Raw genomic sequence first — 25,356 nt, 5'->3', positions numbered from 1 at the left:
AACCTCTTGCTTATTCTCTATATATTTGCAACCATAGATTACTATATTGATGTTTTACATATACAAATAATTAATAATAATTGCCTAATGCGATGGAAATATACGCCAACCAAGATAATAATGGAATTGGCATAATAAATTGAGAAAACAGTCAATCATTCCAACGTCAAATTGCTCTAACATTTATTTCCTTACTACTGCAAAGTAAAACAATGATAACCCTAAAATATGATTAAAATATCCTAAACAATCCTTCGCTGCCCTAGATTTTGCAACATATTTGTTTTCCCAAAATTTCACCCTTTAGAAGATCTAAATACCCTAAAATGGGGTATTTTAATTTATTACCCAAAAGCGGAAACACTGACTGTCTGGGCCCTATACTGCACCAAGGATACGTTTGAGCCACGGGGTGTTTGAGCCACGGACGTTTAAGCCACGGTCGTTTGGGGCACGGACGTTTAAGCTACGGATGTTTGGTCCATAGATGTTTGGCCACGGTACGTTTGGTTTGGACCACGGACGATTAAGCCATGGACGTTGGGCCACGGAAGTTTGGGCCAGAGAGTGTTGTGACGGTGTAGTGGATCTCTCCCCTACAACAGCGTAGCCGCATCCCATAGCAATGGAGTTCTGCCAAAGCGTAGTCGTCTAGAGTCGCGCAAGTTTCACTGACTAGTCTCCGTTCCACGTGCAGCTGTATCTAAGCTCCTATTCTCGCCGTGTAGAGGCATTCAAACTGGAGGCCAGCAACACGCAACACCTCCTCTAACGAAGCTCCTGCACAGCAATCCCTCAACACAGGACCTCTGAGCAAGCTTCTCACCACACGGCAACTCCCTAACACTGCACTGTACTTACAGTATATACGTAAAGAAAACGCAATTGTGAGTTTCTCTCCTACCTCGTCCTGAATCTGGGATATCTTCTGGCCACACATTCAGTACGCCACAACAGCACCGAGTGTGAGCTGTTTCAAGACCAGACTTAACCAACACTGGAGCAGGTTCAGATACAATCAAGAGCCAGTGCATGCCCAATACTTGCCAACAGTGTGTAATAGAGAACCAGTTCATGCCCAGTACCTGCTAAGAGTGCGTAATAGAGAACTAGTACATGGCCAGTACTCGTCAAGAGTGAGTGATAGAGAAACAGTACTTATCAACAGTGAGTAATAGAGAACCGGTACATGCCCAGTACTTAAAGCGTAAGAGAACCAGTACATGCCCAGTACTTCCTTTTCCTTTATTGTCAACATAACTGTATGTGTGTGCGGTAGACTTAATGACAGTGTAAACATCCTCTATACGAGCGGATTTCCCTTACCAGATAAACTTAATAACTTATCACTACATATCTCTCTCTATCTGTAATGTACTGCGCTTTATGTTTATACGGTCCCTGCACTATTTGTGTGTATGATTATCTTACTATGATAATTTTTACTGAATATCTATCTATTTATCTGTCAGTCCTTATATTTATCTATATGTTATATCTACCAATTTGTTTTTGTTAATTTCCTAACTATAACCTTTAAGAAACATATCCATTAAAATTGAATATAAATAATATATTGTAGTTACAGTACATTATTATTATTAATTATAGTAATTATAATTATTAGTATCAATTATATTTCGTAATAGCTATGGAGAGCCACTTTTATCTCTTGATGCAATTAGTAGAGGAAATAGAGCCAAAGAGAGCGATAATAGAGGTAAAAGTAGAGGAACATTTAGACAGAAAATTCAAATTTACTTTCGTTAATTGTACTTTTATGTCTTTCAACATATGCTAAATGTTTCTAAGTATTATAAATAGAGGTAATAGAGCCACAGAGCGCGAGATAATAGAGAAATATAGTTAGAAAGTATAGGAGTGCGCAGCTAGGGAGTCACTTGGGTCAGTCAACAACAAAGTGTGGATTCTCGTCCGTCTTTCTTTCTTGGTGATTTGGTGGGAAAGGGACGATCACTTTAAATCCTTCATCCACGCCATTAACAAGTTTCTCGCGTCCATGATTATACCCAATTAAATACTCAACCCCTGGAGAAAATAGGAATTCTATATTGTTTGAGGAAAAGTGAGAATGTCAATCGCTGGGAGTGAAAATTATCACGGTTACTCTGCGACCGTCTAGGCGGCTCGGCCATATTGATTACGCGTTGACTGGTACAAGGTGTGTTTTTTATCATCGTCCATCGGCTCTGGTTTTATTCATCGGTGAGTATGATGGCGTTTATTATAATGGTAGAGGCGTGAGGGAGCTAGTTCCTGGGTAATGGAATAGGTGAAGGGAAAGGAAAAGGTGATAATGGGGGTAATAAAGGAGGTCAATAGAAGGAGGGGTTTGACTCAGCTGATATGACAACTACATTATTTACTCGTATTTTAACCATTAATAATTATCTTATGGATATATTGCCCTCGAATAAACGTGGAATATACACGTCAACCAGAAGCATTTAATATATTCACCAAGGAAGCTCAATAATAGAATGTAATACGTAAATTATTTCACCCGTTCTTATTTAATTCTTCAGTTACTCATAGTAAATAATATCTATCTAGTATGTAAAAAAAAATAAAAAAATACTAATTGGATTTTGAAATATTTGTAGTTTATATTTTTAGGCATTAAGATGGAATTATACGTACTTAAACTAATTGTGAAGCTTGAACAATAATGTACTTGTAAATTACTGATAAATCAATGACAATTCTTATTCACAAAAACAAATAAATACGTTTTGGTAAATTTCATATTTTTTTTTGTATTGAACTAAATATTTGTGGAGTAGAGGTCAGCTGATTCTTTGTTTCTGTCAGTTGACTTTTTTTTAGCTTTGGGAAAACGCCAACCCCTTTTGAGGACGATGGTTAAAGCTAATATTTGATGATGGTTTAACCCAATGCTTGAGGGTGATGGTTTAACCCAATGCTTGAGGGTGATGGTTTAACCCAATGCTTGAGGGTGATGGTTTAACCCAATGCTTGAGGGTGATGGTTTAACCCAATGCTTGAGGGTGATGGTTTAACCCAATGCTTGAGGGTGATGGTTTAACCCAATGCTTGAGGGTGATGGTTTAACCCAATGCTTGAGGGTGATGGTTTAACCCCAACCAATGCTTGAGGGCGATGGTTTAACCCTTGCGAGGGCGATGGTTTAACCCGTTTAACCCAATGGCAGGGGCGATGCGTTTAACCCAATGCTTGAGGCGATGGTTTAACCCGGCAATGCGAGGGCGATGGTTTAACCCAAGCAGGGCGATGGTTTAACTTGATGCTTGAGGGCGATGGTTTAACCCAATGGAGGGCGATGGTTAACCCAATGCTTGAGGGCGATGGTTTAACCTGAGGGCGATGGTTTAACCCAATGCTTGAGGGCGATGGTTTAACCCAATGCTTGAGGGCGATGGTTTAACCCAATGCTTGAGGGCGATGGTTTAACCCAATGTTGGGCGATGGTTTAACCCAATGCGATGGTTAACCAATGCTGATGGTTTAACCCAATGCTTGAGGGCGATGGGTTTCCCCTTGAGGGCGATGGGCGATGAGGGCGATGGATGGTTTAACCCAATTGAGGGCGATGGTTTAACCCAATGCTTGAGGGCGATGGTTTAACCCAATGCTTGGCGAGGGCGATGGTTTAAGCTACAGTATAATCCAGGATTAGGTTAACCCAATGTCTTCGAAGGGATAAGTGTGTAGCAGAATGCCATCTTGACCACTGTTTGAGGCAGTGTACTTATACCTGCCAAGTGCTAGGTTAGGTTAGGGGTTGTTAGGTTAGGTTAGGGGTTGTTAGGTTAGGTTAGGGGTTGTTAGGTTAGGTTAGGGGTTGTTAGGTTAGGTTAGGGGTTGCTAGGTTAGGTTAGGGGTTGCTAGGTTAGGTTAGGGGTTGCTAGGTTAGGTTAGGGGTTGCTAGGTTAGGTTATTGGATATTATAGATGTTCCCTTGAAGACGTGAGGTTAATGTATTGTCTAGTTGTGGAACCATTATACGCACATATAGACGAAAGCTAAGGTGCATTGTTTCCCGTTTTCCTGTGAGATTTTATCAAGACATACACGCTAGGTATTTCGCATCCAGGTAAATAGGGAGGCTTATAATTGTGTTGGAAGGGATACCAGAGGCTGTATCTTGTTTAGTGAGTGGTGGAGCTTCAGGAGCTGTTAAATGTGTTCCTGATTTGTGTGTTGGTACAGTACTCTGTTGGCTGGCTGGCTGGGGTGTGCTAGTACTCTGGTGTTGGCTGGCTGGCTGGGGGTGTGCTAGTACTCTGGTGTTGGCTGGCTGGGGATGTGCTAGTACTCTGGTGTTGGCTGGCTGGCTGGGGATGTGCTAGTACTCTGGTGTTGGCTGGCTGGGGTGTGCTAGTACTCTGGTGTTGGCTGGCTGGCTGGGGTGTGCTAGTACTCTGGTGTTGGCTGGCTGGGTGTGCTAGTACTCTGGTGTTGGCTGGCTGGCTGGGGGTGTGCTAGTACTCTGGTGTTGGCTGGCTGGCTGGGGGTGTGCTAGTACTCTGGTGTTGGCTGGCTGGGGTGTGCGCTAGTACTCTGGTGTTGGCTGGCTGGGTTGTGTTAAGGCCCTAAATGACTAGTATATCGACTTCTTTACCCAATGTGTTCCTAATGACCCCATGAGGTGCTTAAATATCCTTGGATGTGTGTTTTGTTTTGAACCATACATGCACAAGAGATCGTTTATTTATCTCTTGGGGTTAACTGCATCATGCTGTCCACTGCTCGGCACACAGACTTAGTTGTTGTATGATTAGGTTCTAATATTGAAGTAATCTAGTTGCCTGTTATTGTATGGTGGATGTACTGTACTGGCGAGTCAGTCACTTGGTACTTCATACACAGAGCCTGGCCCATAGTCTGGGTACAATATAGTACTGTAATGTTATATTGATATTGTACCAGCTACTGATAGTAAAGGTAAATAGTCAATTTGGTCAGAAGTTAGAATTGGTTTGTTACAAAGGATATTAGTGGTAGTGTGTAACAGTCAAGTCACCAAGTACTGTACTCCTGTAAGTGTGAATAGTGTACATTATAGTAATTGTTATACTGTACTTAAATCATCCTGCTGCTGTCTCTGGTCTGCTGCAGTACTACACATATTGTTGTTAGCTGTGAAAACTTTATTTTGCAGTGAGAATATTGCTAAATTAATTTTTTGAAGTGACCATTTTGGGTCTGCATTTTGATGAACTGCAATATATTTTAATGACACATTAATCTGAGTTTTACATTCTAATTAAAAAAAAATTCTATTTTTTGGTAGAAGTTAGTAGAAAGTACTGAAGAAGATAAGAGAAATACTGTACAGTATTTAGGGCTCGGATTAGAGGTAACCTGTTAAACTTGGAACGGGCTTTGTCAGTAATGAGTGAGAAAATGAATTTGCCATTGCTTTGCAAAAACCTAACCTAACCTAACCTAACCTAACAATTTTCCAGTTCCAAAATTTTAAATGAGAAAATATTGACCAATAATTTTCCAGTGAGAAAGTATAAGATGTTTTGTTGTTACAGGGAAGCAGTGGGGTTGTGAGGTGACTGAGAGTGAAGCATGATGGCAGATATGGCCACTATCCCCAACCATACCTCACCCATGAAGGCCATCATCAACAACCAGGTTGTCAAGTAAGTCTTCCCCTCCTACATACCTCTCTCCTCTAATCTTGGTGCTGCTATAGTGTGCTCTACAGCATATTTACACTATAGACTGCACTGTACAACTTGTCCAGTACTTTAGAATGTGTACTATCATTATTTTCTTGGTCCATTTATAGTAGACATAATTCAATATTGGGGGTTTCTTGTTGCTCATGATAAGTTCAGACAAAAATAAGAATTGTTTATCTAACACTTTTCTAGCATTTTGCCCATAACTTGAGATATTATGAGTTGATTATCAGAAAACTACTAGACAAATTCTAAGCTATTCTTGTATGTATGGTCACCAACTGAATCATGGGGGTTTTCTTTTGCAAATAACATTTCAAGACAATTTTCTACAATAAAAGTAAACTACCATTAACAGATTCTACTTGCTGCACCACAAACATTTATGGTGCCAGATATAATAAATACTATATGCTGTACTGTACATTCATGCATTCATTGTTTGCAGACCTGGTGATGACAAGTCTTGGAAAGCACAGATCGTGGTCCCCCCTAGAGACAGAAGGAAACGCACCTCCGACGTGACAGACACTAAAGGCAACGAGTTTGAGGACTTTTGTTTGAAGAGAGACCTGTTAATGGGCATCTTTGAGAAGGGTTGGGAGAGACCGTCGCCCATCCAGGAGGCTTCCATTCCTGTAGCACTTAGTGGGCGAGATATTCTGGCACGAGCCAAGAACGGCACTGGCAAAACTGGGGCCTATTCCATTCCCCTTTTAGAACAGGTAAGCGAGCGTGTAGAAGTGTTGAACAGTATAATGCAACATGGCTCGTATGGTATTGCTAGTGTTATGAGAGGGAACACCACGTATTATAATGTCATGAGGAACACTATATTAAAACACAGCTCCTGCGGCGATGATCGTGACAATAATAATACCTCGTGTGTTTCAGATTGACCCCAGTCAAAACCACATTCAGGCGATGGTGATCGTGCCAACACGAGAGTTGGCCCTGCAGACTAGTCACATTTGCAATGAATTAGCAAAGCATATTGGAGTGAAGGTTATGGTCACGACAGGAGGTACCAATTTAAAGGTTAGTGTCATCCACATCATTGACAGTTATCAGTGTTTTCAATGTTTACACTACTTTTGCCATTCAACAAAATAGTCTCCAGAAAAATTGTATACAGTGCTGTACTGATGATGGTGGGAACATTGGTAATACTTCCCTAGTACTGTACTGCAACTGGATTGTCGTGGGGGTGTGACCTGACCTCCAGGACCAAACTGTAATCCTCCCAACAATCTCTTAAAGCTGTGTGGATCATTTTATTTATGAGGAATGCTTTATGTTTAGCTTGGAGTCTTGAGGAGATAAGTTTGTGTGAGACATCTATATAATGGATTATATGGAGAGGGTGGATCATTATATTGAGGGTCTTATAGATATGAAACCATCTAACAAACTAGAGATGAAAATTCGTTATCAAGGGTTCATTAGAGGTTATATGGAGGTTTACTACCCTAACCTACCCATGGCCTCTACAAGACATAAAAACATTCATTAACCTGATCTCGGTCACTAAACTTCCATCTCGTTTCCTTGTGTTAGTTTCCCATTGCCAAGATTCCATTCTTTAGAGGATATACATTTTTAACGTGTGTTCTGAGCTTGTATTTTATCCTGGTGAATATATTGGTGAACCTCGTAACCTTCTTCCCCTGTAAGACCCCGTTATTGTCCTTGCACGCAGGATGACATAATGAGAATCTACGAGACTGTACACGCTGTCATCGCTACACCCGGAAGGATCTTGGATCTTATGGAGAAGAAAGTAGCAATCATGGATAAGTGCAAGATGCTCGTCCTGGATGAGGTATTGTAAATGCCTTGGGAGAAATTTATTTATTTACATTTTAATTTTGCAACCTTCCTCCAGACATTGGCACTAGGTGTTGGATTTAAGAAAGGACCGTGGAAAGAATTGTTCAAAATATAACCGATTTTCTTTCACAATAGAAAATACTTAATGCTACTACTGTATAGCGTGTGGTCTACAAGATATCTTCGGTCTCGATCTGACCCAACATAAATATCTTGTAGATGGCACACTATAGTAGTACCTTGATGTTTTACCAATGACGAACTTTGTTTTTTCTTTCCCTGGACAGGCGGATAAATTGTTATCACAGGATTTTAAAGGCATGTTGGATCGTGTGATCTCCTATCTGCCCCTAGAGAGACAAGTCCTTCTGTACAGTGCAACTTTTCCCCTCACAGTTGAGCAGTTTATGAAGAAGCACTTAAGGTAGGTTGGGGTCTTGCTTGTTCTGGCGTGTGCGTGTGCATTAAAGTTTAACAGTATATTACAGATACTGTATCTGGTAGTTTTCAGTTTGCTTTCTTGACAATAGATTTATACATTTCTAGACTTATTCTTCTTTTGATGTGACATAAGTTTAACAGGGTGTTGAGGACAGTTGTTGCTGACCCACCCATGAGAGTGTAAAGTTTAGTTCATTTTTGGTTGGTCTGGGATATAGCCAACCCCCTCCTCCCTTATTAGAGCTCCGTAAGGGTACGGCCACACAAGGGTATGTTACGTAGCCAACGAAATGAGGCACAGGGTTCAAACTCTGGTAGGGTGTGGTCGTGGGCTCTTAGACGCGGCATTTCCTGATGTTGGCGACAAAATGTACCCTCGTGTGACCGCACCTTAATGTACCTTTGAACCTGGTAGGAATTGGTTTCCTTTTTCCCCCTGGGATAAAAGTTTTAACATGGGAGGAAGGGGGATATAATTTATAACGTGTGATGGTGCGTTATTCCACTAGTAATGCCTAACCTAACCTGATCTAACCCCCTGTGAGGTCTTCCCGCAGATCACCCTATGAAATTAACCTGATGGATGAACTGACGTTGAAGGGAGTCACGCAATACTACGCATTTGTTCAAGAGCGACAGAAAGTCCATTGTCTAAATACACTATTCTCCAAGGTGAGTTATGTGCCAGCCTTGTATTCTACCTATAAGTGGCAGCCATTGGTGGAAGTTTATATTAGCATTCCACTTTTGGTACCAATTGGGGGATCATTAACCACCAAGCTGGCCTCCCTTCATGTTAAGTTACATTATTTTTATAGTTTCCTTTTGGCTATTTTTAATTTTACCTGAACCTTTTACCATTATCTCTGGTGCCATATGACCTTTGCTGTTGAGGCACTAAGGTAGTAGTCATAATTGCCAATTACCCAGGAATAATGGGGCGTAAACTAAATAGGTCTGAGTTGTAATGGTTTCCAACGTAACCAATTATTTGGAGGGGGGGGGGTGATGGTCAAATGATTAGGCTGGAGTATATTACACGATGATGAATACAGTAGTGGAGTAATACACTATACTGTACTATACAACTGGGAGATGGTTTTTGAATTTTGGGGTCTTGGGAATGGTTTTGTGTTATTTCTGAGGTGCTGCTGTAGATACTGTAGTCACCCACTATCGAACATCAGGGTACAGTACTCTGCCTCTGTAATAATAACTAATGTGACTGGAGTTGATCTGTAATGTGACTAAAGTTAATGTATCTATTCAGTTACAAATCAACCAAAGCATCATCTTCTGCAACTCAACCCAGCGCGTTGAACTGCTAGCCAAGAAAATCACGGATCTGGGCTATTCCTGCTACTACATCCACGCCAAGATGGCCCAGGCTCACCGCAACCGTGTCTTCCATGACTTCCGCGCTGGCCTCTGTAGGAACCTGGTTTGTTCTGGTGAGTACAGTGGGGTGAAAAACTTATCTAACGGACTATGTGGTGAAGAGTGTGTAATGTCGAGGGTCTGTTATGTGAAACCGCCATCTAACGAACTCTATTGAGAGGAAAGTCAATTATATCGGGGGTCAGTTAAACCTCTACCTAACTGAATAGAGGAAAGTCCACTATATCGAGGGTCCATTAGATATGAAACTCTATACTGTAGTGGATTATAAAAAAAGTCCTTTATGTGGAGGTATGGCTGTATAAAGGCCTCAAGGGGACTTGGTAAAATTACCCTTAGCCTTGAAGATTTTTTAATTCATGGTGATAGAAGTCTTGGTTGATATTTCATGCATTTTGTGTACAGTCAAGGTCAATGGGTCAATCCTTGGCAAGAGAGATTAAAATGGCACAACCACTGAACGACAGTCGGGTAAATCGGTCAAGAGGCTCGTTCCTCATGTCTTGGTTTCACCACTGGGAGCGAACTTTTGTCAAGGACTGTACTTGGCATAACCTAACCTGTAATACAATCTCACGCTCTCCACAAAAATTATAAGATGGTATTCCTTTATTGAACTGCTGTAGTACTAGTTGTGGTAAATTGTAACCCATGTTTCTTATGTCTTGCCATTTCAGATTTGTTTACGAGAGGAATAGACATTCAAGCAGTCAACGTGGTAATAAACTTCGACTTCCCAAAGATGGCAGAGACTTACCTCCACAGGATTGGTCGGTCAGGACGCTTTGGCCACTTGGGAATTGCCATCAACTTAATCACGTATGACGATCGCTTTGCGCTTCACCGTATCGAACAAGAACTGGGAACGGAAATTAAGCCCATCCCCAAGGTGAGAGGTCAATTTAGGTCAGGTTGGGTCGGGGGAAATACTGTATAATCATTACCAAGTCATTAAATGAGTGTTGAGGTGGTGGGTAGGGAACCAATTTATATTTGTACTTTTTCTTTGCCAAATGTAACTAAAAAAAAATTATCTGCTTAGTTCATAAACCTTCTGATAGTTATAGAAAACCTTGATCTATCCTTTATGTTGGTCACCACATAACTGAATACCATGTTACAGTATGTAGGTCACTTCATAAAACTATACCATGTTAAAATATGTTTTAGGTCGCCACATAACACTATACTATGTTACAGGTCATTGATCCAGCCCTGTATGTTGCGGAACATCACTTCGAAGACGACGACGAGGGAAACATTAGCAAGTAACTCCCACGTAGAGCACCGAGAGTTAGTGGGAGAGAGAAGGTGTTAATTCCCAGTTGTTTATAAGAGTCCCCCAAGGCCACCAGTGCCAGCCATCATCAGGGAAGGCAGAAACACCACACTTGCTGCACAAGTCATCGCCCTCGCTCGTCCATCTGGAGGAACATCTTCGACGGATTAAGGAAAGGATGAGAGTAACGTGTAAAAGAAAAAGAATTTCTGAAAAGTTTACGGTGGGAAAAGTACGGAATGGCCCTTGGAACGAAAGTTTAGTCAGTAGTGTGGATTGAGACCTTTTCTCAGGTGGTTATATACAAATGTAAAGTTATAAAAGCACATAGTGATCTTTTTTTTGGGTGGGGGGGAGTTTTTATTATAATACGGCAGCAGTGATGCCGAGAATGGCCGGCTACGTTCTCTGATGCTCGGCCGGCTGGTCCACCAATTGAACTGCTGCGACGGACGGCAATACTGCACAGGCGAAGAGCAAAGTGAACGTGATTACAGGAAGCTAGTGTTTCTACCGAATAAGTGCTGTTGAAAATATTCTGTCTGAAGCGGCTGTTCTCTTACAGACGTTAGTGACTGATAATGACGAGATACCGTCGTCCGGAAAACTGTGGGCTAGTGAAGCGGCGGAGGAGCGATGGCACGTGTGACAGTAAAAATCTCGGGGCCTCGTTCTTGGACAACATTAATTATTCGCAAGACTTTACACTGACTGGCTTATACATGAAACCTTATGTCGGGTTATACAAATGTTAGTCTGTGATGTATTTCTAATGACTGGAACGGACCCTTCTTGTGTGTGTTTGTGTGCGTGCATGGAGCAAAGACAAGTGAGCAAGCAAGAGTGAAAATATTGCCTCCCCTTGTGAAATGTACAGTATCTTGTGGTCTTGGCTACTGAATATTTATGTACAGTTAGATACAAGTGCATTGTCTACCACGGTCTATATATACTTTTCTAAAAATTGACTTCCTCGTAATTGCGTCAAATGTTTTGAGGTTAAAAAAAAGCTTTTAAAAGAGCTCCAGGTTCCTAAACTCGGGGCTTCTTAAACTGACGTGACAATGCACATTTGTAGTTTTGTAAATCTATTTTTATACAAGATGGAGTCGTGAGCCACCAGTGACGTTAAGAGGGTTTGTTTTTTTCCATCTGACAGTGGGTGGGTCCTCTTAGTGTCGGCCCGTTACCGTCGCTGGTGCTCCGTGCTCCGCTGTGTACAGTTTTCCGTGTAAAGGTCTGACTCCGCACTGACGTTATACAACTTGCAAAGCAGGATTATTGTGGACGTTACCCACCGGTGCAGTGCCCTGAGATAAAGACTCTTAACGTGAGGCACCGCGAGTCGGATGTTTTCAAGACTTGCCAAGTCAGTGGTGATGGGTTTGATGGTCTCAGGACCTACGATGGATTTTTGTGAAACTTTGAAAGTTTTTGGATTCGGACGATCGCCTTCCTCGGTTATACTTTGGCCCCGTCGTAAACGACACGGCCGAGACTTTGGCGGCACGAATCCTTAAATTTGGTTCTACATAAATATTGGCTGCAGGGAATCTCTCTGCACTTTTATTAATTTATTTTTTTATATTGTTTTTTGTGACCCACCCAACTTCACCTGACAGACGAAAAATTATACCTGCTCCTGTAAAAATTGATCTCTTATCTTCTCCTCAACTTTACATAGTCAGGTGAAGTTATTTTTCCTCTTCTATATATTGGCAAAAAGTTTTAAAATTTTCAATCTGGCCGAAAGTGACGACGAAGATTAGTCAGGTCAAAATATTGTATCGGCCGAGGAGCACAAGACCAGTGGATGGCGGTAATCCTGCAGCCACTGTGTCAACCTGTTGTTTAAACTTGTACGCCAGGTGAGTTAGGATGAACCGAGTCTTATTCTAGTAACTTAACAAAAACAAAATGAAGTTGACCTTTATCTCCTCTTGCCTGGCATCCTTCCTTCACTGTCTGTCTCCAAAATTAGGATTACCTTTACCTGGCCTCACAAGCCAGGAAGATCGGTCGACCGTAGAGCATTTCAGAGTCGTTGCGAGTCGTCCAGCCTGGGGTACACTGTCTCGGTGGCTCCCGGTAATATTTTGAAAACAAAATATTGAAGCTAGTATGCAAATTGTATGGACATAAAGAGGTTCTTCTCCTGCCAAGTGGGACAGTGTGTTGAAGGCTGGAGGGCTCGCACCTCTCTGGAGGCTTGGACGGTCACCTACCTTAATGTGACTAGTATTCTCTGGATACTTTTAAAAAGCTTCACTTGTAAGCACTAGTTCCAGCATTGCAACCAAGTGACCCAGGTGTTAGTGTAATGACCTGATGAGTGCTATTTGTCCAGATAATACTAAACTTTATAGTACAATACAAGGACTCAACAACTGTACTGTACTGCTAGCTGCTGGTACATCATAACTGCAGCTTGTAAATTTCATGAAGACCATGAATTAAGAACGAAATAGTGACATAGGTTTTATGAGTTAATTAAAATTGTTATTCTTTAAAGTTTATCTTGACGAGGAATATTTTTTTATTCAAATTAATTATGTTGAGAGTTTATCTTTACAAGGAATGCTTTTTACGGTGAGTCATCTGCATGGAATTGTTACAGTTCTCATGGATTTTGTTTCATTGTTAAAGATTTAAACTTTTTAGAGGGAATATTATTTTGAATGAATGTCACATATTGTTGTTAACTTAACAACTCAACTCAACTCATTATTTGTTTGATACAAGAGGTGTTAACCCTTCAAGTGTGAGGTTGTCTGTACGTGTGTCCCAACCACCAACTTGGGTCGCCTCACTCACACTTACTGTTGTCTGCACACTCTAATAATGTTCATTTTAATTTATGAATATGAAAAATACTCAGTGTGACCATTAATAACTTTGAATGAGTTATATTGATATTATGAGCATCAAAAGTTTAGATTATTAATATTGTTGGGACTGTGGCTTAAGACCAGCACAGGACCCACTAGGGGGGGATGGGGAAAAACAACAAAAAAAAGTCTGCATCAAAATGAGTGAGGAAAAGTTAGATTGTAAACCTCCTTGGAAATTTCTTTGTTTAACGTTTGTATTCTTATACAAATTTGTTAAAATTATTTGGTCAAAATTAAAGAATCCTCACTCCAGTTTGTTTCATCTTTACCCTTGTGTGTGTATTGGTCCTGACTGGGCTTGGTGTTTGCCAAGAGCCTAGGCTGGTATGTGATGACCGCCCGGACCTCTTGATCATGAAACGTGGTGGTGTGGATGATCTCGCAAGATAGTAACCAAACCACCTGGCCTTAGTTTAGTTCTGAGAGCAAGTATTCTTTAAAGAAGGTTGGCTGCCTTCACACTATATATAATTAATGTTAAGCAGCTTTCACCTTTAAAGAATAAGGTATTGTCCCCTAAGATACTGTGGTCATGATCGTCTACCACACTTTAAATTCAAGAGGTATAAGTTGGTTATAAAATCTATCCTTCCCAAGGTACAGAACTGAAGTGTATAGATCAAACAATCCAATAAGGTATGAGGTAAATTCTCTTTGGTGACAAATGGATGTAGATACAGACTAGTAATTACATTGATGGAGCACACTAGTTCATACAACACAGGTAGATAAATATTCGGTAAAATAAAGTATAAAATAGTCATACACCGTACAGATGAACAGTAAATCATTGCACAAGATCATATTGATTCAACGTGTATGTTGTACAGGACTGACAAATACATGAAATAAGGATATATATACTGTACAGTATATGCTATATATACAGGACAGTATAGCTAATGTAGATAAGTGGTTCTCAAACCTGGGTAAATCATTCCTCCTTCACATGGTCACAGTACCTTCATCGTGGCCTCTTCCCACCTGATGCCACAACTACTGTTTATCACCTGTGAACACACGAACTATTTATACAGATCAAGAGCCAGTTTTATTGTTCTCTGCTCTGGGTTCGGTGACGCACAACAGTAATCTGTGGAGTTGCTTGGCTGCTGCCAGGTGCAGTTATCCCAATTTGATATCTCTCGCCACTAACACGAGAGGACATAACTACAAGCTGGCCAAGTTATGTAGTGAACTTAAGAAAATAACTCAGTGGTGGTGGTAGATCTGTAGAAGTCTACCAGCTCAAGCTGTGGTATAGAGAACAGTAATGGGCTCAAAACAGTCCTTGACAAGACTATCGAGAACAATGGAGGGATCCAACACAGGCTACTGGCCTACTTCCCACGACATGGCCACATCTAGTGAGTGGCCATCAGGTAAATAAGGTGAAATAATGTGTACAGTATTACAAAAGAAATGATGCATCGAGGAACATAACACGGAGGACGAGAAAAAAAAACACGAAAAGCACATGAAAATATGTAATATAATATAATCATTTTTTTATTCAAGTCATGTCGCACTAATTTTCGCCTAAAAAAGAAAGATGACAACGTCTAATTACAAGATAATTAAATTAACCACATTTCGATATTAAAATAAGTACGAGTAATTTACTTTATCTACGATATGTAAAAATAAAATATCAATATTGCAATGAAATAACCATAATTAAGGAAAGTTAATATTTGTTTTTGTAAATTGATTCTTCCATTGTAATTCCTCATTGTCGATGGGAGCGGAGGCAATAATGGGAAGTCGTGTTATAATATTACCCCGAACATGACTAACGCAGTATTTATTTATTTACATACATAGATTGATAGTGATAATATCTAGAGGTAATGGTAAACGGGTAGATATTCATAGACATAATGATACCTAGATAGGCGGATAAATAGATATGATAGAGACGGATATATCGATGGATAAAAAAGACATACGAACATACTATAAATATGACATTATAACGATTTGAAAATATATCTATCTGTTAATCTATTTATCTATACAGTATAATATAATCTATTGCTGTCTCCAGCTATCGCCACAAACATTTATAAGTTCGTAGTTTACATCCGTGGTAGTTAAGCAACATGAATCATCTAGCGGCAGGCAGTAAACATGGCGGACGTGGGCAGTCAACACTACTCGAGCTCTGACAGTAGGGAAGACTCCAACAGCCAAGATGCCACTAAACAACAGTCGCCAAATATATTCAGAAATGACGGTTCTTTCATGGAGATGTTTAAAAAGTTACAAGAAGACCAGAAGAAAAGGGAAGACGATGGAAAAGGAGGAGTAACCAGTAGAAGCAGCCCGACCCCAGAGGTTGAGAGAAGCCAATCCAAGGATCATAAGAAGACGACTTTAAGTTTTGTAAGGCCAGGCTACCATAGCATTTAATATTATGCTTTTATATCACTATTTACTGTTGTCCTAGTGGTGAGAGTTTAAAGGTTGTGCTGTAATGGTTGTCTGTCACTTCACTTCCCTCGTCTGTTTTATATTCCAGGTTTAATATTTTTTTTTATTTTTCAGAGATAATGTGTGATGCTGAGGTGGTTGGCGGTGGTTTAAAATTCTGTCTTTCTGTTCATTCACGTTACTGGTCTAATATAATTGTTTCAGAGACGTTCTTATGTGATGTTAGAGGCGACCGTTGATGACGGGCCTCGTCGTCCCGTCACACACTATATTACGCTTAATGTATCCAATTATTTCCAGAGACTCTTGGACGTAATGCAGAGACGAGTGTTTGAGTGTCGCGACGCTCATTAATAAACTTGTTTCATTAATATCGACGTTAATTTTTCGTCGATTTTTTTCAATATTTCTATGGATGTCAGCACAGGTGTGAGCGCTTTATTATTGTACAGGTGTTCGGCACAATTTCTACCACTAACACAACGGTATAGCGGTAATGTGTGTATCTCTCCCTGCCAAGTCATGGGTTTGGGTCCTGCTTGGCTTAGACACGCATCAGAAGGTTAGGTTAGGGTCTCCAGTTTCCTCCTAGACCAACCGCCCCCAATGGCTAGTAAATTGATAAATGATTAATTGATAAAATAAAAATAAATGAACAACATTGACATAAACTAACACAGATTCATCTTAAACGGTCAATTTGTTGCTCGGGTATCAAAATGTGAGCGTCATCAGAGCAGCAGAAAGTTTGTTGTCGTACAGTGCAGAGTTACTATGTTATGTCCCCCTGGTGGATGTTGGCTGTATTACTACTTCAATTTCCTTTGAATTTTCTGTCATGCGATGAAACAAATTAAGCAAGAAAGCATTGTGAGTTTGTGAGTTTTTTTTTTTACTGAGTTTGTAAGTTTTTTTTTTTTTTTTTTACTTAGTTGTGCCTGAGTTTGTGAGTCTATTACTGAGTTTGTGAGTGTTACTGAGTTTGTGAGTGTTACTGAGTTTGTGAGTGTTACTGAGTTTGTGAGTGTTACCGAGTTTGTGAATTTGTTGCGGAGTTTGTGAGTTTGTTACTGAGTTTGTGCCTGAGTTTGTTGCGGAGTTTGTGAGTCTGTTACCGAGTTTGTGAGTTTGTTACTGAGTTTGTGTCCGAGTTTGCGCCTGAAAACCTGACGATTCTATGTAGTATTAGTTTATGAATAATATACAATACAGTAAATCATCATGTTAGTGTTAGAACATGTGCCCGACATCTGGGGTATTGTTTACCTATCATGTGTTATTACCGTTGAGGTGACGTGTGGGTTGTTTTGTCATTGTTTTGACTCTATTTGTTTAGGGTTTCTGCTGTAATATTTGTTTTATTGTCTTGAAACGAATGTGTTTTATGCCCCCAACTATTGGATACAGTAGGGTGGTGTTTGCTTACAGTCAAATTACAGTATATACAGATAATGAAACAGGAAATACACTAGTACAGTATTTTAGTGTTCCTTCTTGTTCATGATTACAGAAACAATTAATATATTCAAAAGATACGTATAATTCTGTATTCTGGCGGATTATAGCGTAGGAATCAAATCAGACCAAACTTGGTCATATATTTTTATTTTTATCTCTATGCTTTAAAAAAAATCATTATAATCACAGCAGGAAGTGATAAAATGGTATCGATGAAATGTGAAAATAACTAAATTGGTTTGTTATTTTCCTACGGTAATGATGTGAAGAATTTTGTGGTTAGGACAATTTTTTTTTTCTTTTTTTACTGGAGTGATAGTTTAGTTCACGAAGCAACCAGGACTTAGTGTGTGTCTGTGTGTGATAGTTAGGTTGATGCTATTATAATGTGCGGTCTACATGATGTTTAGGTTAGGATAGTTTAGGGCAGGTTAGGTAAAGTTAGGTTAGTTTAGGGCAGGTTAGGTAAAGTTAAGTTAGTTTAGGGCAGGTTAGGTAAAGTTAGGTTAGTTTAGGGCAGGTTAGGTAAAGTTATGTTAGTTTAGGGCAGGTTAGGTAAAGTTAGGTTAGTTTAGGGCAGGTTAGGTAAAGTTAGGTTAGTTTAGGGCAGGTTAGGTAAAGTTAGGTTAGTTTAGGGCAGGTTAGGTAAAGTTAGGTTAGTTTAGGATAGGGTTAGGTAAAGTTAGGTTAGTTTAGGATAGGGTTAGGTAAAGTTAGGTTAGTTTAGGATAGGGTTAGGTTAGTCTAAGATATCTATGTAGGCTGCACACTATACATTATGCTATTGATGGTTTCGTCAGAGTTAAGGAGCATCCCAATGTGATCTATGTAACTACAAACTACTGGTAGGTTAGGTTAGGGAGGATATCTATATACCTAGATAACCAAACTACAATTTTGCCCATAGATACATCAAGTAAATATTAATGACTGTTGTCTAGTCTTCAAACACTACGACATGGTTTTTAAATTAATACAACCTGCATTATCTGAGCTTGTTGTATTAACCCTATAAGTCTGTCAAGTAGATGGAAGACTATAGTTGAGTTTTATACATACTACTAAGACTATAGGCTACAATATGAGACATTTGTTCCAATACTCTATACTGTGTTTAATAAATATCTATACTATGTTTCCTAATACAGCTCCTCCCCGACTTACGACCTACTCGACTTACGACCACTCGTACTTACAACCGCCTCAGTCGTACCAAAATTTTGTCAAATTATGTATTTTTGAGTCCCAACATCAGTACACAGACAAAATTTTCGTTTGTAATTCACTTTAAAATGGCTGGCAAGCTTAAAAGTGAGAGTTTTGTGGTGCTGAGAAAAAAAAGAGACACCCATATTAGATTTTCTATGTATTATTTAAGCATTTTCGACTTACGACCATTTCGACTTAAGACCTGGATTTGGATCCCTAACCCTGTCGTAAGTGTGGGAGGAGCTGTACTCTGATTCCTAATACTCTGTTTCCTAATACCGTTTCCTAATACTGTTTCCTTATACTCTTGTTTCCTAATACTAATAACAGCAGAATATGATGCAAGTACAAAGCCCCTGAGGCATTTAGTAAGAGACAGACAGACAAACAGACTGTGACAGTAGCTACCTATGGGCATATACTTGCTATTTGCATAATAAGAAAATTCTACTAATGTTTACCTTACCTGAGCATTCATAATCCCTGTAACACTGTGTGATTGTAACTTTTATAATGCTGACTGTCTTGTTGAAGGTAGAGAGTTTGTATGTGTGTTTATTTATGTGTGTGTGTATTTGTGTATGTGTGTGTTTATTTGTGTGTGTGTGTGTGTGTGTGTGTATGTATGTATGTATGTATGTATGTATGTATGTATGTATGTATGTATGTATGTAAAGAAGAACATATGCCAACTTGGCTTTAATTATTTATATTTGTTACTGTAATGCCTCACTCTTGGTACCTACAATGAAGGCCCTCTGTTTCACTCCTATACTGTATTGTCTTATTGATGTAACTATATATTGTAGCAGCCTTATATACCAGTAGCAAATTGTATGTGAAATGATTCTTCAGAAATAGATTGAATTCTTAGCTTTTGATGCAGTGAACCAAACAAAGTCGATCATTGTCAAAATATCATGTACGGGTGTTTTAGTCAATCGGCTGTTGCGTGGGTGTTGGCCGGCCGCCATCACTGGAAAGTATATTATTGGGTCCTTGTGTGGAATGTGTTGAAGATGAGACAGAGAGAAAAGCTAAGAATTCAGACCACACTCATCAGGGAGGGTCCTCGAGGCCGGAGAAGCAGACAGACTTTTGCTTGTACAGTACAGTGTTGTGCTGGATGTGTGTGTACAAGGCCAGAGTGCAGTCAATAGTGCCATGGCCAAATTTGGTTCTCCCACAGAGCAGAGCAGCTGAGCCCCCGGCCAGGGAGACGGTCAGCTGAAGTTGCCGAGGATAAAGTCAAGGTCCCCCTGGACTGGTGAGTCTTATGGGGCAAGATGGGCCCAGTCTAATGGAGGTGAGCTTGTCTCTCCGCAGGTGGGCAAACGGCGGGGCGGCAGAATCCTGGCCACTGGGATGGTCAAGAAGCAGAGGAAAGAAGCGAAGACTGAGAAGGTTAGTTGTTCCTCACTGATGTTATTATGTCATGTGCACCTTCAGTTACTCGTGTCTCTTCTTGTTTTCCTTATTTCTGCTTCTCTTATTTCCTTTTTCTTTTATTGTCATTTCCCACAAGTGTCTGTCTGTGTGCTGAAAATATTTGTTATTTTTTTCACACATTAATGTATTGATGTAAAGTAGACTTGGGCTTTAATATATAATTTTACCACCTAACTAGTGTTGTGTTGACCTCTGTTCAGTGTTAGTACAGGAGGAAACTTCATATGTTGGTTAAGAATTAATATTTTAACCTTATACTTAAAACCCAGATATAAGGTTGTAGTACAGTACCGTATATGGCGTAGCTAGAATACTGCACCTTACTTGGTACTGACTCGCTCGCTCTCTCCCCTCTGCAGCAACAGTCGGATGATGGTAAAACGGACGCTTGGTCACAATATATGAGCGAAGTGAGAAAATATAAGGAGCAGTCGTGTGAGGAAGAAGGCAAGAGACGACCCTTAGTCAAGTGATTCTCCTCCTCCATACTGTAACAATCTCTCGCCTCAGTTAGCTCCATCCCAGTCTAAAATATTATCAAGTGATTCTTCTCCTTCATACTGTGACAACAATCTCTGCCTCTGTTAGGTCTCACAGTCTAAAAAAATTGTATGATTGAAATTTGTTGAGTTGCTCATACAATTAAATTAACCATGACCCAAGTTAGAATTTTTTTTAGGTTGGTACTTAAGGTTGGATTTTGTTTTGTTTTTGGCGAATCAAATGGCAGACTAATTTATATATTGTTTCAAGCCCGTCGCCAGGGGGGAAGGGGGTTCGAGGGATTTGAACGAACCCTCTTTTGTCTCCAGTACGGGAGGTCTTTGTTATACGTTGGGGATCGGTTCCAGAGAAATGTGACATATTGAAATGCTATATAATGAGGAATTTTCCCCCATAAATGTTAATTAATTTGGGGTATAGTGTTCCATCATATGCAGTAATAACCCTTGAACGATCAAGGTGTGTTCGTAGAAAGAGATATGTTCACAAAGTTATTTATTACCTTTGAGTGATATATAATGGTTTGATTTAGCTTCTAAAAAACTTAAACAACTGATCAGTGAATAAACCAGGATATATGAAGATGCATTATACATTACAATATTTATTAAGTTGTGATAAATAAACTACAACATTACTTACTAAATGCTGAAGACAAATCCTGGGGTAAGCACCAACACTCTTGAGCAGTGACATCAGCGGTGCTTGAGTGCTGGCAACATTGTTAGGGAGAGCAGGAATGATCAGCTGTTGCTGCTCTGTGAACAAGCAACTGGGAATATAATAGTTTGAACAACACAATAACTTATTGGAGGTTGAGTGTGAGACGTTTTGGGGAAAATTAATTATTTTACCATAATAATTTATTACCCCGGCACCAAATGAACTTAAATAATATGGGAGTTATGGTGAAATTACACGTCGTTATTAAGGGATCTTGGGCTGATGGGCGTGGGAGAGTTGACCACTCAGTCAAGCCAACACTCCCTCGCCTCCTCTCCCCAGCTGTTCACCCAGATGTAGTTTTGTAGTTTTCTCTTTCCATTTCTCTACGTGCAAACTATTCATTTATATAAGAATTGTATAAGAATAAGATTTTCTAACTTTTATTTTTTGGTGATGAAACACTTGCATGATTTAAATGTCTGCCATGAGATGTACAGTAGCCTGGCAAGTCACGGTGTGTTGCCAAGATGTTTTTAACACTATTTACGAATCATATAAAACAGTGGATGATGCAGATGACGTATACTGTATGAGAAACAAGCGACGTACTATATATTGGTAGAACGTATAACGGGGACCCCCTGTATTGTATGTGTTCAATATTGACCGCTGAGCTTCCAGACATTGTTTAACTGATGCTCTTAAACACAGCTTTTCCACATTTTAAAACTAAAGATGATTGGTTCTGTGGTGAAACCTGGCAGCTCTACTTATTGAATATGTTTCCTGGTTGAAAGTCGGTCCTTGTGACGCCTTGATCACACCTGTCAACATCGCCTGGTCTGAGAGGACCACCAGTGTGATTGATAGTTTGATCAAGGATGATCTTGGGTGAGACCTGAAGTGTCTGCTAGTAAAGTGGCAAAGACTCTTAAAATTACTTACTCAGGGTTGGTGCCTCTGAAAAGGTGTTTTGCCTAGATCTTAACTGTGATTATACACTACTGTACTGCTGTGTGAAGGCAGTAGATTTTGGGTGGAAAAGAGACAAACCCACACAATGTGTGTGAGTTCAAGGTACCAGAACTCGGCCAGATTGTGAGATGAGTCGCTTCGTTGCTCTACTTCCAGATGCCTCGTGTGACATGCTGCACATCATAGCCTCATGGCTGATCATGTTACGTCACACAGTAAAGAGCAGACATGTGGTCATTTTATTGACAGAAGCAATAATATAAAGGAATTCTTGAGCTTATTCAGTTGGAGAGGACAAATGGTCACGGCTTTGCTCATCAGTTCCTCCAACTTTAGTGTGATGCTCATCTGTCAGTAAACAATGTACAGTACAGAGGCTTGTGGCCACTGCCTCAACTTGGTCCTCTCCCAAGGTGTGGACATAGTGACCTTTGTTCTGTACAGTGATGAGGGACACTACTGTATAGTGCTGACAACCATCTGGGGTAAGCTGTGTGGCTCCTGCACACCATCAGTAACTGCTGTACTGTGTTGTGTTATTTATCACAGTACACGATGGTGGCACCACTGGTAGGCTTCACTGGGTTAAGTAATCTGGTGTTATATAATAATTATTTTTCCTGAATTAAAACATTGGAGTTATTTTATGTTTTACTGAGATTATTTAAAACATGGGATTGTACAGTATTATGTGTCTTACTGTGTATAAATCAATACTGTATTTGTACTCTACGCTCTATCCCAAAATCCATCTCGGAGACGAGAAAAAACGAACTCCCCTTAAAAATCGTGGCGACGGGTCTGTATGTCACCTTCAGTTTTTTGTTTAGTATTTGGCTCCTTGTAAATAATATATCTAGCATAGCTAACTAGTTCACTCATCACCAAATATTTTACAATCAGAGAAACTTATAAATGGTGTCCTAACATACAGGCTCAGAGTAAGTGATAATTATGATAAGTTGTAACGTTAATTTTAACCTTCAATAGTATTACTGTACTGGTTCTCACTGGTGTATAATTCTGAGTCCTGAGAGTAATAGTATTACTAATGTTTACACTCGCCCCAGAAAGCATCTTTACCGTGGAGTCTGAGACAGTAATTAAAAAAAACGGACGCTGCGACTCACCTTGTCCGGGTAGGGTTCTTGAAAATTCCTCTTCCTGTAGTACTGTTCTCTCATACAGAAGGGTAAAGACACTTCCTGGTGCGGGTGTATGTCATTTAGGTTCTCGGCGTGTAAGAAACAAATGTGTGTATAAGTTCCAGACATCCTGCTTTAGTGTTTACAAGTTTATGTTATCGGGTAAATCCGGAGTAGGAAACTGATATTAAATGCTGTATGAGTAGAATTTTGTCCTTTATTTATCACGTTTGGTTTTATTTCGTCTTTTTTCTTAAATACTTTGAGAAATTTATTTTGAATTGAAATTGATGGGGAAGGCTTGGGTGATGGTAGTGGGGGGAGGTATGGTGAGGGTGATGGTAGTGGGGGAGGTATGGTAGGGGTGATGGTAGTGGCAGAAGTCAACAAATTTACCCAACTGGTGGAACAACTTCCTGACTTCGTGAGGTGTATTCCTATTGGCTTTAACCAAATGTATCGAGAGTTGTAATTGGCTCCATGAGGTGTATGGTATTCCTATTGGCTATAACCAGATGTATCGAGAGTTGTAATTGGTTGCAACTTAACTTGGCCATAGGAACTGGTAGATGTAGTAGGTAGTCTTGAGAATCATTTTATCACCAAGCTCTGTGGCTGTGAACTCTGGATGGTTCGGTAGACAGGAATATTTGGATTTTGGTTCCTTTTGTAATGAGGTTCAATACTCCGAGTTGTTTATAAATATTAAAACGGTAACATCTAACATTGGGGGGAGGGGGGGGGGTCAGGTACCATCAGAGCCATAGTTCTTGTTATGCACACCAGGTGAAATGCTTGGTAGACAGTGAAACCTCTATTTAATGGACTATACAGAGATAAAAGTCCATTATATCAAGGGTCCATTAGATGTGAAACCTCCGTCTAACGAACTATATAGAGACAAAATAACATTATATTAACAGTACATTCAATGTGAACTCTTCCCATTCCCCTCCCCCTTCATTTAACAGATTATATGGAGAGAAATTCATTATGGGAATTTCATTATCTGGTCATGAATCTGATCTTCGAGTTGCTGTGACAACTTCAGGACCTCAGAAGGTTAATATATAGCTTTAATGTAGAAGTTCCCTGCTGATCTACCATGCCATTTCCCACAATACGGACAAAAAAAAATAAAATAAAACCCACATGGAGGTCGATTATAAGAGAACTACAGTATAATGCTATTCATTTATTTCCCAGATGACTTGAACTGAATGTAGGCATCATGCTAACCTAACCAATCAATCGTATCCTGATAACCTATCCTAACTTAACAAAGCAATAATTTCGTGCTATCCTATCCTTACCAAGCCAATCAATTGTATCCTAACCTAACCAAGCCAATCAATTGTATTCTGCTAACCAAACCAACCAAATGCACTGTTAACCTACTCTAACCCAATCGCAGCAAACATATTATGCTAACCTAACCAAACCAGCCAAACATATCATACTAACCTAATCTAACCAACCAAATGCATCATGCTAACCTAACCCAAAAAACCGTACGATTCTTAGGTTAGGTCTGGGTTGTCTGCGTTAAAGAGAGATGGTTTTGTGGTCGTGCGTGTGTTTGGTATCACAAGACTGGCTGCGTTGTGGTTTATCGAGATGCTCTTTCTGCCCAGCATCCATGATTATTAGTTGTACTGTGGGCATTAGATATTCTTATATAATTTAGTAAGATCTCGCATATAGAAGCAAAAACAATAATTGGGGCACCATAATTTGTTGTTAATTCCTGCTCATCAACTCTGCTCTCAAACACGCTTGCTGAAGTGTAATAGAAAAGGTTTAAAAAAAATCTAAAATAAGATGTGATCACTGTTCATTTATTGTAATACTCAAGTCTGGCATAACATTTAGAAAATATAATAATAATAATTTCAGCCATTTCCTGAGCTTTGCATTTTATATGTTAGTGCGAACCTTACTCTGGGGATTGTGAGAAATAATTAAAGTTTATGTGTTTG

General features: G+C 39.8%; 2 protein-coding genes across 4 annotated transcripts; both read left to right on the top strand.

Annotated features, from left to right (window-relative positions):
- The first annotated feature begins 1,030 nt into the window (after positions 1-1,030).
- LOC121879770 (ATP-dependent RNA helicase me31b-like) lies at positions 1,031-13,790 on the top strand. Of its 3 annotated transcripts, none has more exons than XM_042386548.1 (10): positions 1,031-1,167; positions 5,547-5,657; positions 6,148-6,424; positions 6,594-6,737; positions 7,399-7,521; positions 7,817-7,953; positions 8,516-8,642; positions 9,241-9,421; positions 10,046-10,257; positions 10,569-13,790. In XM_042386548.1, the coding sequence occupies exons 2-10, from the start codon at positions 5,584-5,586 to the stop codon at positions 10,638-10,640; spliced, it is 1,347 nt and encodes a 448-aa protein (XP_042242482.1). In that variant the 5' UTR covers positions 1,031-1,167; positions 5,547-5,583; the 3' UTR covers positions 10,641-13,790. The 3 variants fall into 3 exon arrangements, with proteins under 3 accessions (XP_042242482.1, XP_042242483.1, XP_042242481.1); XM_042386549.1 differs by lacking the exon at positions 1,031-1,167 and adding an exon at positions 1,915-2,226 and having other exon boundaries at positions 8,528-8,642; XM_042386547.1 differs by lacking the exon at positions 1,031-1,167 and adding an exon at positions 1,916-2,226.
- A 1,873-nt stretch (positions 13,791-15,663) lies between these two features.
- Positions 15,664-25,356, top strand: LOC121879661 (telomerase RNA component interacting RNase-like). The gene is made up of 3 exons (XM_042386348.1): positions 15,664-15,923; positions 19,965-20,042; positions 20,447-25,356. Exons 1-3 carry the CDS (start codon positions 15,669-15,671, stop codon positions 20,558-20,560), a joined length of 447 nt encoding a protein of 148 aa, XP_042242282.1. The 5' UTR covers positions 15,664-15,668; the 3' UTR covers positions 20,561-25,356.

Source organism: Homarus americanus, unplaced genomic scaffold (assembly GCF_018991925.1).
Source record: "Homarus americanus isolate GMGI-L3 unplaced genomic scaffold, GMGI_Hamer_2.0 scaffold42643, whole genome shotgun sequence".
Taxonomy (NCBI): domain Eukaryota; kingdom Metazoa; phylum Arthropoda; class Malacostraca; order Decapoda; family Nephropidae; genus Homarus; species Homarus americanus.
Note: the sequence above shows the minus strand (reverse complement) of the source record. Positions and strands in the feature narration are given on the sequence as shown.

Coding starts and splice junctions, on each gene's coding strand:
- LOC121879770 (XM_042386548.1), top strand. CDS start 5,584: ATGATGGCAGATATGGCCACTATCCCCAACCATACCTCACCCATGAAG. Junction 6,738..7,398: donor CAGGAGGTACCAATTTAAAG/GTTAGTGTCATC, acceptor CCTTGCACGCAG/GATGACATAATGAGAATCTA. Junction 10,258..10,568: donor AAATTAAGCCCATCCCCAAG/GTGAGAGGTCAA, acceptor ACTATGTTACAG/GTCATTGATCCAGCCCTGTA.
- LOC121879661 (XM_042386348.1), top strand. CDS start 15,669: ATGGCGGACGTGGGCAGTCAACACTACTCGAGCTCTGACAGTAGGGAA. Junction 15,924..19,964: donor AGAAGACGACTTTAAGTTTT/GTAAGGCCAGGC, acceptor GTCTCTCCGCAG/GTGGGCAAACGGCGGGGCGG. Junction 20,043..20,446: donor AAGAAGCGAAGACTGAGAAG/GTTAGTTGTTCC, acceptor TCCCCTCTGCAG/CAACAGTCGGATGATGGTAA.